General features: G+C 48.9%; 1 protein-coding gene across 3 annotated transcripts in view; it reads right to left on the bottom strand.

The window, feature by feature from the left end:
* Positions 1-1,934: 1,934 nt before the first annotated feature.
* Positions 1,935-18,030, bottom strand: part of Slit1 (slit guidance ligand 1) — a 171,989-nt gene continuing 155,893 nt past the window's right edge. For 2 of the 3 annotated variants that reach the window (XM_004838581.4, XM_021253141.2), the window contains 11 exons: positions 17,096-17,220; positions 16,708-16,805; positions 13,729-13,868; positions 13,506-13,599; positions 12,427-12,564; positions 7,490-7,727; positions 5,706-5,836; positions 5,093-5,247; positions 3,645-3,933; positions 3,099-3,310; positions 1,935-2,374 (listed from right to left, as the gene is read on the bottom strand). In XM_004838581.4, coding sequence (XP_004838638.1) covers positions 2,136-2,374; positions 3,099-3,310; positions 3,645-3,933; positions 5,093-5,247; positions 5,706-5,836; positions 7,490-7,727; positions 12,427-12,564; positions 13,506-13,599; positions 13,729-13,868; positions 16,708-16,805; positions 17,096-17,220 — 1,859 coding nt within the window. In that variant the 3' untranslated portion in view covers positions 1,935-2,135. The remainder of the gene's footprint in view (positions 2,375-3,098; positions 3,311-3,644; positions 3,934-5,092; positions 5,248-5,705; positions 5,837-7,489; positions 7,728-12,426; positions 12,565-13,505; positions 13,600-13,728; positions 13,869-16,707; positions 16,806-17,095; positions 17,221-18,030) is intronic. The other variant, XM_021253140.2, reaches the window with a different exon arrangement.

An 18,030-nucleotide genomic window follows, 5' to 3' on the forward strand; every position in this document is an offset into this window, starting at 1 on the left:
GAAGATCTTTACCAAAGCATGGCAAGATGTGTAGGTGATTTCTTGGAGGGATGATTTCATGGTTATCTTCTCCCTGGACTTGAGCTGAGTATGAACAGGTAATGGGAGTGATGACCCAGGCCCGTCACAACTTGCAGGTTGGTGGCTAAATCAGAGGAAAAGTTGATCCTGGGATGCATGACTGTCTTAGGCCCCTTGCTGCCCTCATGCTTGTGGTAGATTCCAATCCTGACACTGAAAGATCAGTTTGGAAGGGCCTGGAGTGCAGCTGTGGGATCACAAGGTACTTTTATAGAGTGAAGAGGCCTCCTTCCAGCAGTACCTTTTGAGTCTGGGAATTGGCTTCTTTGGGCACTGGGAAATAGTGGTGGCCAGGGAAGCTAATTTCCTCTAGGCTGGTGAGTCCAGAACACTTTGTTTCCAGGAAGGGGCACTCCATCTTCTCTAGCACTTTTTTGTCCTATGCCTCCTGGTTCTACTGTCCTCTAGGGTCCCAGAAACTTGGAGTAAAAAGGAGACACTGAATGGCCCTTGGAGAGTCCCCAAGAGACCCCAGGTGCTGTCCACTTGGGAGATGCAGGACCTACAAGAAAATAGAGTCTGGTTCCCTGGGGAGGGATGAATCTAGCTATAAGGACACTTCTCTGCAGAGAAGGGCCTTCTCACCCCAAGTTCCCATGACCCTGCAGGAGGCTCACACCCTCTACTAATCAGCACAAAGGGCTCACCTCAATGCCTATATGGGCGGGAACACAGGCATAAGGCCACTCCAACCCCCATACTCAAATCCCCAGATGGAGGGATCTAGGAAAGGAACACAATCATCTCCTTTGCACACTGAGACTCTTCCAGGGCTATAACCACTTGGGATACATCTGGGAAAGAAGAGTGTGACCAGAAGGTCCCTCCTTCAGCAACTCACAGTTAGGTTCAAAACCCATCTTTCTATATTTCAAATATGTAGAAGAGATACTTCTGTCAGATGATCATGTAGCCAGTGGCTCCTCAAACACAGCTTTCATTTCAAACACAAGGGTGCCGAACACTGGGCCAGTATCTCTGTGGCTGGAGCCCCATTGGGCTGCACTCTTCCCAGGCATCTTGGTTGCTCCTATAGTGCTTGAGGACCAGTTCACATCTGCCATGGAGGCCGAACACTCAACAATACCCATCCCTGGGGTAGCCACAAAAATGCTGATGTAACCTACAGAAATGGATCTTCTGACTCCTTGGGCCTCCCTTCTGAGGCCAGAGCTGGATAGTCTACATGGTTCCTTTCACCAGCCCACCTCCTCATTTTATGGCTGAGGAAATCCAGTTGAGAGCAGGAAGAAGTTCACCCAGAGTAAGAGTTGACAGGGCCCCCCAGTTGCTCTATCCTGGCCTACAATGCAAGGAGCTCAGCTCCAGCCTCAATAGAGGAGACCCCGTACCCTGTCCCTTTGCCAGCAGCTCATGGGAGCTTGTGGCAAGCTGGTGGCTGGGGAATCCCAGGTCCAGGATCCCCTTCTGGGCCAATGTTTATTCAGCTAGGACCAATAACCCTCTGCTCTCTTTGGTGGGATCTGCCACCCCCAGTACCCCTAGTGACTATTTCCTCCACCAGAGCCCCCTTCTAGAACTACAGTGGTTATCCTACACTTTAGGATTCTGGGGCCTGGTCGTAAAAACCACAATACTCCCAGCCTCCTTCTCAAACAGTGGAAAGAGTGAGACTGGTCTACTGAAGGAGGAGTCAGTCCTTTCACTTGCAGGCAGGGGGCTGTTGCCCAGCTCCCTGGGGAAGCAGAGGGGCCAGGGGATTCTGGGGGCCTGGGCCACAGGGTAAGAGGAAGACTGCTTTGGAAAGGGGTCAGCCCCCTTCTCCAGACCCATGTAGCAGATACAGAGGGTGGCACCATTCTGCCCTTATATGGCCTGACCTCACGCACACATTCATTCAACAACTATTTATTGAGTGCCTATTTGTGCAAGGCACTTCCAGAGAGGGCAGCCATAGCTCCAACCTGCCCCTCTGCTGGGCTGCGATGCTGCTAGACCCCATGCCCACTATAGCCCAGGCACTGCTTCAGTGATGCCCACAACCAGCTGCTGACTCGGCTGCCCTGCCTGTGGTGCTGCCTTGTTCATGCTACCTACACACAGAGGGCACAACCACATTTGGTGGGCTTCTCCACCTCCTCGGCAAAAGAGGTCCCGTCGCTGCACTCGAAGGTAAGCTTCCTCCGCTTCAGCCGCAGGCCTAGGCAGCAGCCCTGGCCTGGGCACGTGCCCCGACACTCCACCCACGATAGCGGGCGCGTGGTTTGGCAGATGGCATAGCCCCTCTGGACCCGGTGAAAATCCCGGACAGGGTCCCCCCGGCACTCGGACTCTGGATGGGACAGACACCAAGAGAAACCCTCAGGGCACACCCAGGGGCCAGCTGCTGCCCTGGGAGGCAGGAGTAGGCAAGGCAGCATCCTACAAGCAGCCCAAGTGCCCTTACATCCACTTGGTACCCAGAGTCCTCCCACCTCTTATGCATGCACCTGTGCATCGCTGCCTCCTGGGATCCCTAGTGTGGTCAGTGATAAGGAGAAACTGTAGTTGCCAGGCCCCTCGGGAATGGAGTGGCTGTCAGGGTAAGGTGATCCCCCTATGTTACGGAGGTATGCAAGAGGAGCTGAGGAGGGGAAGGCCCAGGGCCCCTTAAGGTGCCTGAGGTCTAGATTTCTCTGCCTTGTTCTTCCCAGCCTCAGCAGTCTGGATTCCAACAGAAGTATCTCGGTCAACCAGGCCAGGAAAGGAGTCCACTCCCAGGTCCCAAGCTGATGGGGCCAAGATGTGGAGATCTGGCCAGGAGCTGTTATTACAGGGGTGGTCTCTTCTGTAAGGAGAGACCTTAGCCAGAAAGGACTGTGGCCTGGCGAGATGGCTGGGGCTCGGTACTAAGAGGGTGGCGGGCTCCAAAAGCCCAGGAGCAACAGGAGAATGGGGAAAAGCGGAGAAGTGTAGAGGGTTTGCCAAAGTTGGGAGGAAGAAAACGCCAAGTTACTACAGCAAGTTATGGGGAGGAGGGGACCCGAAGAGGGCATGTCAGGAGGGGGGCCCCTGACCTTGCTCACATAGCTCGCCTGAAAAGCCGGGGTCACATACGCAGTGTGCCCCCTTGGTGGCCGAAGCCTGGCAGTGGCCATGCAGGCATTGCAGGTCCCCACAGGGCTCTACCACTGCCCCAGCCTGGTTGCATAAGGCCCCTGAGTAACCCTCCTGGCACTGGCAGCTGTAGGACAGGGCATCGAGGGGCACACATTTCCCATGGACACACCTGGAGGGGACAGAGAAAAGGCACTGTGAGGACAGGTCAATCCAAGGCCCAGCCCAAAGGTGTCCTACCCCTCCCAGCCTGGACTTCATAGGACTTCATTCTGTTCCCAAGATTTAAACAAAGTGAGCAAAATGTGATTCTATGTTTGTCTTTTTGGGAACTTTTTTCCATTTAGTAAAAGCTGAAAACCAGAAAAGGAAAAACAAAACAAAACTATAAAATCCTGTAGTAGGCCACATGCTCCAATTTGAGGATTTAACAACATAAGCTAGAACATACAGGGAAGGGCCAGGTGGGCATGTTACAGGGCTCCCTCAGCGCATCCCAGACTCACTTGTGGCCATGGCAGGGGCCATCAGCTGGCTGGTCGCAGTGCAGGCCCCCCCAGCCAGCCTCACAGTGGCACATGGGCCCTGGGGTGGCATTGGGCTGACAGATGCCATGCAGGCAATAGAGTTTGCGGCAGGGTTCACACCCCGGCACCACGCCCGGTTTCATCTGCGTCTTGGTGAAGTCTTGTAGTTCATTGTTTATATACAGGTTTCGGATGCAACCGTGGAAGCTGGTACCATTAAGGATCTGCCACAGCCGGAAGGCAGCTGAGTTAACATCCACTGGCATCCCTGGGATGGGCAGAAAGCAAAGTGAGCTGAGTCAGGCTCAAGCCATCCCTGGCCACCCACCTCTGAGATCCACTGTGCAACTCCACAAGTGTCCCCTTTTTCCCTTGGCTTCTTTCTGTCTCTTTGGCCCTGTGCTATAGGCCTGTGCCATCCTAGAGTGCCAGATTCTTTGCCCAGAACACATGGAAAAAGCTGCTTCCTATAGCACCAGAGCTAGAGTGTCAGGCTTGGCATGGCTAGAGAACAATTGGGGCTTGGGGGTGCCTGTTCTTGAAGTCAGGCTGCCCTTACTTAGGGCTCCTTCCTTATTTCTGGGATACCAGCTTTCACTCCTGGAAACCCCAACCAAAGCAAAGGACCTGGGCCTAGAACTCATGTTCAGGACACTTTTTCACCACTCTTGTGCTCATTACTTCCTAGCAACCCTCTGAGGTAAGGCTGCCAAACCCCATCTGACAAATGATCAGCAACTTGCCTGAAGTTGCTCAACTAGTAAAGGCAGAGCTGGGATCAGAACCAGGAGTCCCAGCCTGCCTATCTGCCCCAGAAATCAGCACACACGCATGTGCGCACACACACACACACACACACACCCAGAGAGAGAGAGAGAGAGATCTGCTAAGATAGCCCTGCCACACCCACAAGCCTGCCTCTGCCCAACTGAGAAATGTCTGCAGGTGGTAGACAGGGGTCACCTGGTCTGCAGTGCCCATAAGGCCAGAGTGGCGTCTCCAGCTGATGTGGAGACTCTGTACTGTGTCTCTTGGAGCTGCTCTGGCCTCTGAGGGCCCAAGATTGGAAATGGGCCCTGAACAATTAGGAAGCCTCTTCTAGTCCAGAGCCAAGAAAAAAGGTGTCTATGGTATGGGAGACAGGTAGAAAAGCCTCAGGCCCTACTCTAGGCTGTCATCACCCTTCTTAGTCAGGCTGGGCTGGGCAAAACACATCCTGGGGTCCAGGTAGGGGAGGACAATCCTCCAGCAGCTTGGCCATCCACTAGGACAACCCCTTAGTCCTTGACATTTCTCCTACAGCACAGTGCCCTAGGCACAAACCCTCAGGCCAGAGTGCCATAGAGGCTTCACCCAGGACCCAGTCCCCATGCCCTGATGAAAAGACCTGAGAAAGGACAGGTGTAGTCTCTACGCCAAGTCCTCACCTCCCACATAGAGGGGCGCCTCACTGTTGAGTGTGTAGTGTTTGCCGAAGTTGTCCATGGTCATGGGACTGCCGCCATCAATAGAGAGGTTCACCATCTGGTCAAAGGTGACCAGTTCAACAGTGTGGAACTGTCCATCATTGATCATCTCAGCACTGGAAGGAGATGGGGTACCCCACCCGAGGGAATAGGTTTCAGTTTGGACCATTCCTGGCAAGAGGGAACCTTGCCCAGAAAGGTCACTGTCCCAGCAGTTGCTTCCCAAGGGACCAAATCCCTTAGGGAGAAGACTGTGGAGACTAAGTGGACTACAGCCGGATGCCTCCCAATTCCCTTCCTAGGCCCCAGAGGGAAAGTTGAAAAGTTTGGGGAAGAGCCCCGCATTCAGGAGGGTAAGGTGAGGATGGGATGGGGAAGGAGGGATTGCAGCTCAGGCCTCAGAGAGCCTCAGAGCCTCAGACCCAAGATGAGGCTGGACCTAGTGGTTCACACGTCCTTGATGATTGGGCTGTCCAGGTTTCCAGTAGTCCCAACAGCCACCTGTACTCAGCCCAGGAGATCCACCGTAGCATACCTCACCCCAAAGGTAGCAGGTGAGCTGAGGAAGCCGTACCTGTAGATGGCAGAACTGGGGAAGCTGCCTGGGTCATAGCTGACACGCACATGGCCCTGGTACAGCTCAACTGCGATATGGTCATTGTCCCCATTGTACAGCAGAATCCCATTGTCCTCTGCCGTGGAGACCTGGTAAACAAAGGTATTTTCTCTCCCAACCCACCCCTTACAGCAGCAGCACAGGAGGTAAGTGGAACAGAGACTGAAAGAACAACACTGTGTGCAGTAACATCTACTGTGCCTGCCCAGCCTCCCCAGGGACCACTCATGCAAGGTGTGCAGACTGAGGCTAGCAGCTCTGGCTTCAAATACCATCCCCTCCCAGTCTGGCCAGGTTCAGGCAGGGAGGTGGATGAGCCAGCTAAGGCCTGGGAAGTATGTGCCAGCACAGCAGGTAAGAGTCTTAATGGGCCAGGGATTTAGCTCAGTGGTTCCGCTGCCTGCCTTGCAAGTGCAAGGACCCGAGTTCGATCCCCGGTACCAAAAAAAAGTCTTAGGCAATCTGCCCAGGAACAAAGAGGCAGACTGGGACTACCACCTCCCACTGGTGGGGAGCCCCTTGTGTGGGCTTCAGGGAGTCTGCTGCACAGGGTGGAATGACAGAAGGGACAGGTTTAGGAAGGTTGTCTCAGCCAGTGCTGTCCAAGCTGAAAGGAGCCACTCAGGAGGTAGTGACTGCTGTTGGAAGCAGATTTTTGTTTGAGAAGGGTATCTCTCTGTCCCTCTTCCCACTTCTGGTAAAGACCCTAACCCCCTGGTCCACAGAGGTGGGCATATGTCCTAGGCTGGCCCACTCCTACTGCCCCATCTCCTTGGACCCAGTTGTTGGTCCAGGGGTGAGGATGTGACTGAAGCCAGGCCAATCAGAGAATTTCCCCAAGACTGTTGACCATTGCCTAATTAGAGTTGGGAAGGAAGAGTCCCATTCAGTCTGGTAATGGACTTCTGGGGATATCCGGATAAAACCAAGAGGCAGTGGTGGGGTTGGGATTTTAGTGAGCTTTGTTTTGTTGAACAGTTACTCTGGCTGTTGTCTTGCTGTGTGAACAACAGTAGACAGGATTCTGGAGAGGTGATATAGGCAAGAGAGCAGAATAAGCACATTTGAGAGGCTAAAGGATTCTGAGGAGAAGGAGACAAGGACAAAGAAAGACAGGAAGAAAGGTGTGGCATTTGCGATAAGGAATGGACTTTGGGAGAAAGAGTGAGATGACAAAAGAGAGGCTTACATTTTTTTGTTGGGTAATGTGTACAATCCACTCTAGTCTCCCTTCAAGGCATATCTGGCAAAATACCCATACATTTTATGAGTGTTGTTGAGGTGGGACTTATTTTTTATCCCTCAACATGCTGATGCTCTGAGATGGAATTTAAGATATGAAAGGGGCAATTTAAGAGACCCCAGGAACCTTCGGTTAAAGACAGACATAAGCCCAGGATTCACTCTGAACACATTCTGGCCCCGTGAAGCAAGCCTGTCTGTGGGGTTGGAGACAGAAGGTGAGGAGCAGTTGAGGTGAGATGGTGGGAAAGGATCCTGGTAGGTTTGCTTTTCTGGATCCACTCATCCATGAGACCACATCTACCCCTGCCCTGGTGTTGGCTCAACAGCCTTTCCAGTTATGCTTAAACTAGGTAAGGCTGAAATCCTGAGTGATCCCTCCCAGTTCTAACACAGGTTCCTTCCAGTTCCCCTGGCAAGCTTGCAACCTGATGCTCTTACCAAGGCCAAGGTCCTCTGTTCCCTGACTCTTTTTTGTGAACAGGACCCTGGGCACGCACCTGTAGTGTGATGTTGGCCCGTGGCCAATTCTGCAGGTCAGTGAACTGCAGGTAAGTGTCTCGATCCACAAAGTTGACGCTGAGCAACTTCTCACACTCAGGACCACCGAAGCCTGGGAGGCACTGGCACACAGGCTGGCTGCCCTGGTCCACACAGTTGGCCCCATTCTGGCACTCAGTCCCCTCACAGGGGTTCCTGGGGGCAGGTGAGCGGGGAGGGATCTCACAGAGCTGTCCACTGAGAGGAAAGGACATAAATCAGAAAGGGCAGAGCCAAAGGAAGAAGGGACATCTCCTCCCACAGTCCTGGAGAAAAATTCACTAAACACCACACTGCTTTCTCAGAGAACCAAAAGCCAGAAGGATACTGAGAAACAAGGTTGTTTGGTCCTTGGTCCAGCAGCACTGACACTACTGGCACTTCACAGAAACAAGAACCCCACTGAATTCACTTTAACCAAATTTAGGTGATTCCTGTGTACATTAAAGCTGAAGAATCATTCACTGCTCATGTCAATAAAGTTGCAAGGCAGGTTTTATTATATAGAAATGAAAACAGACTTATGACATAGGCAGAAAGAGAGAACACCCCAGATTACTAAAATCTAAATTAAAAGAGGAGACATTATTACCAACCTTATAGAAATAAAAATAATAATAAGGGCATATTATAAGCAGCTGTGTGGCAACAAATTGGATACCACAAATGATATGGGCAAATTCTTAGAAACACATAAACTTCCAAAATTGATTCAAGAGTAAATAGAACAGGGCCGGGGATTTAGCTCAGTGGTTCTGCCGCCTGCCTTGCAAGCGCAAGGTCCCGAGTTCAATCCCCAGTACCGAAAAAAAAAAAAAGTAAATAGAACATCTGAACTGATAAGTAAAGAAGTTGAGTTAGTAATCAGAAAACTTCCCAGGCCCAGATGTTTTCTACCAAACATTTAAAGAAGAATTAATATAAATTCTTCATAAACTTCCAAAAACAAAAGGAAGGAACACTTCCTCACTTCATGAGGCTAGCATTACCTTAATGTCAAAACCAAAAAAAAGATATCAAAACATTACAGACTAATATCCCTTATAAATATAGGGCATGGTGGCACATGCTTGCAATCCCAGCACTCTGAGAGGCTGAGAGGGGAAGATCACAAGTTCAACCCCAGCCTGGCAACCTAGTGACTCAGGAAAACCTTGTCTCAAAATTTTAATAAAAGGCTGGAGCTGTACCTCAGTGTGAAGGTCCTGGGTTCAATCCCTAGCACCACACATACAAAAAAAATCCTCAACTTGCACATTGAGGCCATACTCTTAGGTGAAATAAATAGGAAACGTGTAAATACCAAATAGTTTCTCTGGTGTGAAAAACTAAAAGTGTAAATAAAGATCAAAATGTATAATTGATATTGTGTAATAGGAAGAAAAGGTCAAAAGGAGTAGGGGAAGTGGGAGGGGTAGGGGAAAGTAAAGAAGGGAAAAGAAAAAATATGAGAAAAGGAAAAAATGGAAACAAAGTCTTTGTAAATAGGGAAGGGTGGAGGGGGTGAAGGGAAGGCAGGGGAAGGGGGAAAAAATAAGAACCAAGATACATCATGTACAGGTACAAGATCCCAATGATGAATGTAACTGTATTGTATACCTAAAATGTACCAATAAACTTAATGAAAAACAATCCTCAACAAATCCTAGCAAATCAAAACCAGCATAAAAAGTATTATATACCATTTGGGACTTATCCCAGGAATGTAGGGTTGGTTTACCATCTGAAATCATTTAATACCAAACATCATATCTACAGAGTAAAAAAAATCACACAGATGCAGAAAAAATCAGTGAAACTTCAACATCCCTTTACAATTTTTTAAAAAACCCTCAGTAAATAAGGAATAGAAGTAAACTCCAGCCAGGCACAGTGGTGCACACCTGTAATCAGCACATTCAGGAGGCTGAGGCAGGAGGATTGCTGTGAATCTGAGGCCAGCTTGGGCTACATAGTGAGTTCAAGGCTGGCCTGCACTACATAGCGAGACTCTGTCTTGAAAGAAAAGAAAGAAAGTCCATTGACCTAATAAAAACACACAACTAACATACTTAATGGTGAAAGACTGAATGCTTTACTCCTAAGATTAGGAACAAGACAAGGATATACGCTCTCATAACTTCTATGAAATAAACTAGTGGGTTTATCCAGAGCAGTTAAGTGAAATAATGTGCACCCAAACTGGAAAAGAAGCAAAACTATCTCTATCTGCAGATGACACGATCCTGTATAAGGAAAACCCTAGGAAATCCACTAAAACACTCTCAGAACTACATAAAGGATTTAACAAGGATACAAAATTAATGCACAAAAATAAAACAAAATGAAACTAAGAAACCAGTTCCATTTACAATTGGATTAAACAGAATAAGACATCCAGGAATAAATTTTTTAAATAAGTGTAAGACATATACTTTGAAAACTACAAAACAATGATTAAAAGAATTTAAAGAATATCTAAATGGGAAGGTACCCCATGTTCATGGATTGGAAAACTTAATTATGTTAAAATAATACCCCCTTAATTGAGCTACAGATTTAATATAATTCCTATCAAAATCCCAATTGACTTTTTTTGCAAAAATTAACAAGCTGATGCTAAAATTCATATGGAAATTCGAGGAACCTAGAACAGCCAAAACAATCTTGAAAGAAGAACGAAGGAGGAGGACTCACATTTTACAATTTCAAAAGTTACTACAAAACTACAGCAATCAAGATAGTGTGGTGCTGGCATGAGGATAGCCGTATAGATCAATGGAATGTAACTTAACAGTCCAGAAATATTCTCAACATTTATGGTCAATTGATTATAAGAAAGTCAAGACAAATGGGAGAAAATAAATAGTCTGTTCAACAAAAAGACATCAGGATATCCACATACAAAAGAATGAAGTTGGGAAGAAAAGGAGCAAAGGGAAGGGGGAAGTTGGAGGGGTAGGGGAAAGGAAAGAGGGGAATGGAATTAATATGAGAAAATGGAAAAATGGAAACAAAGTCTCTGTAAATAGGGAGGGATGGAGGGGTTGAAGGGAGGGCAGGGGAAGGGGGAAAAATAAGAACCAAGAGAGTATGTAAAAGTGCAAATTTCCAATGATGAATGTCATTATATTGTATACCTAAAATGTACCAATAAAAGGATATATTAAAAAAAAGAATGAAGTTGGACAGCTACTGCAAACCCATATTAAAAAATTAACTAGAGATCGATCCCCGGTACCAAAAGAAAAAAAAAATAACTAAAAATAGACTAATGACCTGAATGTGTGAGCTAAAGCTATAAAACTCTTAGAAGTCAACATAAGTAAAAGTTATGACTTTGGATTAGGTATTTCTTAGATAAAACATCAATATGGCATAAACAAGAAAAAAAAAGAGACAATCAAGGTGACAACCTAGAAGTCAACAAAAGTAAAAACTTTTGGGCATGAAAGGTATTATCAAGAAAAGACAACCACAGAATAGAAGAAAATATTTGCAAATATTATATCTGATAAAGGACTTGCCTAAAATATATAAAGAGCTCTTACACTCAAATGATAAAAAGACAAACATCTCAATTAGCAAATAGGCAAAGGATTTGAAGAGACATTTCTCAAAAAAAAAGAAAAAAAGTATATATATATATATGGCCAGTAAGCACATGCAAAGATGCTGAACTACATTAGCCATCAAGGAAATGGAAATCATAACCACAATGTGATACCACTTCACACTCATTAAGATGGCTAGAAACAAAAAGATAAGTATTGCAGAGCATGTGGAGGAACTGAAAACATCATTCACTGTTTGTTCAAAGAGTAGTGCAGCCACCAGGAAACAGTTTGACAGTACCTCAAATTGAACTCCCTATGATGCAGTGAACCCACTCCTAGGTATATACCCAAGAGAACTGACAATGTATGTCCACACAAAACCCTGTACGTGAATATTCATAGCATCAGTGCTCATAATAGCCCCAAAGTAGAAATGACCTAAATATCTATCAACTGAGGAACGGGTAATCAAAGCATAGTATATTCATGCAATGGAATATTATTCAGCAATGAAGTGCTGACACATGCCACAACACAGACAAAGCTTGAAAATATTATACTAATTGAAACAAGGCAGATGCCAAAGGACAATAGACTATATGATTCTGTTATATGAAATGTCCAGAATGTGCAAATCTATAGACACAAATATCAGTAGATTAAGAGTTGCTGGGATTGGGCCAGGGATTTAGCTCAGTGGTTTCACAAAAGAGTTGCTGGGATGGAAGGTAGGTTGGATGTGACAGATAACGGGTAAAGGATTCTTTCTAGAGTAATGGAAATGTCCTAAATTGATTGTGGTGACAGATGCACAATTCTGGGGGAAAAACTGAATTTTACACTTTGGGTCAATTGTGTACTATGTGAATGATATCTCAAAAAAGGTTGTTTTTTTTTTAAATGACACAAGGGGCTGAGGGTGTAGCTCAGTGGTAGAGTGCACATTTAGCATGCACAGGGCCCTAGCTTCAATCTCCAACACCAGAGAGAGAGAGAGAGAGAGAGAGAGCAAGAGAGAGAGAATTAAAGTGTGAAGTGAGTGGAAGTGAGCAGAAGCTCCTCCAATCTGCCAAAGGAGAAAAGGCAGATGGCCTTTATGGCAGGACTTGGCTTCAGAGATTCAGCTGAGTAGGTGAGTAATGGGGCAATGTGTGTCCACCACTTAACCCTCCACCAAACAGGTTAGAGACCCTCTGCCTGAGTTCTGAGTAATTACATGACTTTCCCAAGGCCACCCAGCTGGGATTAGCAGGACCATGGTTAAAACTCCAGCATTTAACTTCAAGACCCTGACCTTTGTTCTCCGAAAGCCATGGAGGGCTCCCACCATCCCAGACTGACAGCCAGAGGAGGCAGCTCACCTGTAGCCCTTGGCACAGAGGCAAGTGTAGCTGTTGACTGCGTCCACACACTGGGCTCCGTTCTGGCAGCGATGACCACTGCAATCATCTTGGTTCACACTGCAGTTGTCACCTGTGTAACCTGGTGCGCATTCACACCTGGAAGTAGGGAGGGGCTCAGCATCAGCTGCACATTCAGCCAAGAGCTCAGGTAGCTGAGGCCCAAACCTCGTGTGACTGAAAACCACTGGTGATCAGTGGATACCCCCAGGAGGTCATGCAGCGGCATGGGTATAAGGGGCCCCTGCCCCTTAGGAGAGTCTCTTCTAGTGTGAGAAGAGAGCTTGTGTAGGCTTGGGGAGCCCTGGGCTGGGAGGTGGATGCCAGTAGCAAGAGGAGAGGGGAATCATGCCCAAGAGGGCCTGCCTTCCCCACCCCACCAAGAGCACATCCTTCGCCACTTCCCAATCTGCTCCACTGCTTAGCTGTTCTCCCCAGACACCCAGCACAGGGCCCTGCATCCCACAGACTCAGTGCCCCTCCTCCCCCAGTCTCTCCCACTCTGCTGGGTCCAGTCTTCATCCTGAAATAGGATGCTGCTCCATAAGCAGATAAGTTCACATTTCTGCAGCAAAATCTTCACATATCCTCCTTCCATGGGATGAATGATGTGTATAAGCCACCTTGCACTGGTGCAGGTCAACCCTTCTTACCAAATAAGGCCAGGTCAGATTTTGTCATCAGAGGAGTTCTTTCTGGATTTTTAGAACTCTGGATTTATAAGCAGGGATGAGAGGTTCTGAATCTAGAGGGGCACTGAGATGCCAGATGTGCAACTGCCTGTCTACAGGCAGGCAGGAGGAAGCTACTGCCATGCTCAGTTTAGGATGAAGAAACAGGTTCAGGTCAGCCAAGCAATGTAGCCAAGGTCATGCTGCCAGCCCAAGTCTGTCTGGCCATAGAGCTGTGCCCATCACCCCCGCTGCACTGCCTCTCAGGAGCTTACACAGCTGAGCCCAACCCCCGAAACTGGAGGAACAGGCTAGCAGGAGGCAGAGCCCACAGCAGAATCACTGGCACTCTTTATGGGTGGCACTGACCTGGGCCCGTCTGGAGTACCCACACACTGGGCCTTATGCTGGCATGGGTTCAGATCCAGGGAGCAAAAGTCCACCAGCTGCTCACAGGCCCTTCCTGGTGAAAGAAAGAGTGAGAGGCAGGAGGGGAGCCAGGCCAAGCAAGGCTCTTGCAGTTACTGAGGAGGCCCTAGCCCTCCCGCCCACAGCATAAGACTTAAGTGTGCTCTAGCTCTGCCACACTCACCCACATACTGTAGGGGGCACTGGCAGGTGTAGTTGCCCACACCATCCACGCAGGTGCCCCCATTGGCACAAGCATGCTCCACACAGTCATCCGTGTTCACCCCACAGGTTGGTCCTTCAAAGCCGATGGGACAGGAGCACCTGTAAGAACAGGGAAGGTAGACAGGCCATCTTCTTGGGTGGAAGCCTGTGGCCACAGGTTGGGATCATCATCGCACAGAGTTAGGGCTTCTGCATTGGCCAGACCCTTGCCAGGGCCATGGGAGTCAGAGGAGAACGAGACCTGCCCCGCCTCCATGGGACTTACAGTCTAGCCGGGAAGACAAAGAGGAGGTGAGCCACTGGAAAAGTGGCAAGTATTGATGATGGAAGCACTGAAGCCAGGGTGTGGGCACAAAGGGGCAGAGGACTCCTCACTCCTCCTTGGCAGGGAGTGGTTGGGGCAGGCTTCCAGGATATGATAAATTGACATAACCAAGGAGCCCAACAGGAGGAAAGGCAGTGGAGGTGGAGAGATGGGTAAAAGCTAGAAGTAAGAGGAGCCGCATGGCTAGTCCTCTGGGAAGGGACCTGCTCATCCACACAGTTCAGAACTTCAGGAGCACAGACCTCAGGGACAGGGGAGGATGGGGCTGGGGTGAGCAGGGGCCAGGCTGTGGAGGATCCTAGATATGTTCTTCACACCAACATACACCTTTCCCTGGGCACCCAAGGTTTGCCAAGGGATGCGAGGGTCAGACAGAAGCTGGAGAAATTCACATCCACCTCTTCAAATATCCAGACAAGCTCTCTGTACACCAACATGCCCAGGACTCTGCAGAGGCACCCTGCTCTCAGCTCAAACACAAGGTGGGACATTGTCCCCAGGTATCAAGTAATGGGGCAACTAGGGGCATGGATACAGACAGAAACTGAAGTGATACCTCATGGAACTGTCATCTGGGAAAGCATTAAAAATACTTTTTATGATAGATCACTCTGCAGTTTTGGGCACATAACCTGGGAAGAATTTCAAAGAACTGAGTGAACACAGCTATAATGAAACTCTTCCTAATCTGATCAGTTTACTTATGTGAACAAAGTTTCCTAGCACTTAGATCTATAAAAACAAAACAAACCAGGAATACAGTAGCTGCTGAACCTTTCCCATCCCATACACCCATGGATGCATAAGCCAAATGAGAGATGAAAGAACCTGTCCATTCCATGAAGGGATACCATCTAAACATTTTCTTTTCATGGTTAATAACTATCAGTCAGACTTTTCAATAATTATGTTGTTTTGCATGACTGTATATTATTGGTAACTATAATGATAATACAAAAGAAACTTCTAATTAGAGGCTTATGATGACACAAAATATGAAGAGAGACTTTAATATTAGCTCTTGTATCTATGTTGGTGGCAAAGAACCAAGCAACTGCTCTTGACATAAAAGCCTATTATATTAGATAAAGAGTAAGAAGGTGGGGAGTACAACAGAAATACCAGCTCCAGAAGCAAGGAGAACAGGGTGCCCAGGCATGGGAGGTGCACACCTATTATCCCAGCTTTGAAGCAGGGACATCTTGAGACTGAGGCCAACCTGGGCAACTTAAGAAGACCTTGTCTTAAAACACTTCCACTCTCTTCCCTCAAAAAAAAAAATTCTCAATGAAAACTCTTAGCTCTCCATCTAAGAATATGTGTATAACGGAGTATCATTTATCAGTTTACATTTTGTCTAGGAGGCTATGTGACTAAAGAGGTCATGCTGCAGGGCATGTTTTGAAGTTTAACAACAGAATGGTTTTAAGCTGGGGTTTCTGGGGTGACAGGGTCACTCCGCATTGAAGAAAGCCCCCGTGGCAGGAGCTGGAGGCAAGGCAGAGGGAGTGGGCATAGGTCAGCAGGAGAGAGCCTCGGGTTGAAGGGACAACCCCTCAAGGAGACACCCCCTACCTGGAGGGCCCACCCCACTGGAGGAAGCAGGGTCCAGGCTGTGGAGGTTTCAGCCCCTGTGCCTGAAAGGGTGGCTTTGACTGTGAGGAGGTCTAGGGAAGGGGAGGGGAGCTTTGCTGGAGCTGGAGCCCAGAGCCTGAGGAGCTTCGCCTGTTGTGAAGGTAAGTTCCCAAGGTCACCCCAGGAGGAGTGGCCACTTAGCATTTTATTTTGCCCATCTGATAATTTGGGTTTGCAGAGACAGATTTGGCCATTTCTGCAGGTAGATTCAACATCATCTTCTGAAGAGTCAATCTGTTCAGTGAGCAATTTATTTTCAGCAACTACACACTATGTATTTCTCAGAAAAGCTCTGGAAGGGTAGGGGTTGGTAGGGATTCTGGGGGAAGGGCAGTGGGCAGGGCTTGGATGTGACCCCAGCACCAGAGGTTTTTAAGGGATGAGTGTGGGTTGTGAGGGCCCCAGAGGGAGTGCCCAGAGCTTGGCTCCACTTCTGGGCAGGCCACAGCCACCCCGTGGCAGCCTCAGCTATAGGTCAGGGCTCAGTGTTGCAGCTGGTAGGACCAGCCAGAGGGGGCTACCTTCAGGCACTGGCACAGTTCAGTGCAGAGCACAGGTTTTGGGCATTGGTGAAGATTTATAGGAGTATCAAAGACCGCCAATCTTCCCCTGGCACCACCACTGCATATGTCTTTGGCCATGGACTCCCAGTGCCCCAGAAAGACCCTCTGTACCCAGCACCTTGCTGGAGTAGGAAGCAGGCCCCAAGCCCTAGTTCAGCTTTGTGACCTTGTACAGAGTGACCTAGCTGTCCTCTAGGCTCTCTGCTTTTACCTCATAGGATGAGAAGGAGCTTGGGCCAAATAGGCTTAGTCAGACCACTGGTTGTGATGTGGAGCATGTGTCTGCTCCCCTGGAGACCACCCCACATCCCGGAGCACAGGGAGACCCACTCATCCCCTTTGGGGAAGAAGGGCACCAAGGCCTGCATGGTGGGCCCATAAGCACCCCAAAATCCTTCCCCTTCATGCCACTCACGTGAAGCTGGCATCCTCGCCCTCCTTAGCTTGGCAGGTCCCCCCATTTCCACAGGAGCTGCTGGAACAGCTGTCCAGGGATACCTCACAGTGTCGGCCCTGAGAGGAAAAGTCAGGTGTGTGTGCCCCAACAGAGGCAGCCAGCATCTCTGCAGCTCAGCCTCACTATCCCAGGAGACACTTGTTTATTTTTTCATTCATTCATTTATCCACCCATTCATTCATTCATCCATACATTAGGTCACTGATGATAGGTTCACCCAAGCACCTGCTGTGAGCCAGGCTCTGCTGTGGCACTAGGGACAGCCTGAAGAAGCCAGACAGACAACCCTGCCTGGCCTGCAGCACACATGCAGAGCTGCCTTCTCCCAGCCTCAGCCTCTGCTCACCTTATAGCCACTGGGGCAGGCACACCTATACACCTCAAGGGGGTCGTTGTGGCAGGTACCCTGATTTTGGCATGGGCTGGACAAGCAGGGGTCACACTTGGTCTGGACAGCCAGAGTGGGGGGACCTGTGGGGACAGAAATGTTAGTGTAGAGAGGTGGAGACAGCTACACAGGTCTGTGCCCAGAGCCCCAAATCCCTGAGAAGCTCAGCCCTGTGGAGGTGGTGGGATGACACTTCCCAAGATTCTCTCTGTGTCCTTGGGATACTGAACAGTCCTCCTCTTGCACAGTTCACCTTTCAGCCTCTGGACCCACTTCTGTGCTAGGGGCCAATGCCAGCCCTGATCTGGGCTGGAATGACTAACTGCTGGAATCTGCAGAGTGCTTGGTGGATAGGCACTGCAGGCATGTGAGGTTTGGCATCACATTATCAGCATGAGAGTGGCACAGTCATCACAACTGAAGTCAACTGATATTTCCTCTTCCCCTCACACCCTCCTGACACATGATGCCAGCCTGCGGCCCACTTACAGGATAAGAGGGTAAGCAGTCACTGGCAGAGGAGAAGGTTATTTCTGAGCTCAGCTCTGCAGGGAGGCCACCTGGGGCGACACGTGTCTTGAGGTTGTTCCTCTCTAAGACTAAGGCAGGGGGACCCCCTTCAACCACCTCCTGAGCTAAAGCAGGCTCCTCTACAGCCCTCCTGGATGTAGCTGTACAAGTAGATGGAGAAATCGGTGACCAGGCTAGTGGGCACCACATGTAAAGGACTTTGGGACCTTGCAAGATAGGTAGAAAAACCAGGCCAGTTAACATGGGCTTCCCCATAAGGCTCCTTCTAGAAGCAGGGGCACATCAGTGCTGCCAAAGAGACATGAACAGAAATAAGAACACTTTTCAGTAATGCCAGAAAGCTAGTGAGGAACTTCCAGGCA

Source organism: Heterocephalus glaber, unplaced genomic scaffold (assembly GCF_053883595.1).
Source record: "Heterocephalus glaber isolate CG9 unplaced genomic scaffold, H.glaber_assembly_v1.0 deba00001497, whole genome shotgun sequence".
In the NCBI taxonomy this organism is placed as follows: Eukaryota; Metazoa; Chordata; class Mammalia; order Rodentia; family Bathyergidae; genus Heterocephalus; species Heterocephalus glaber.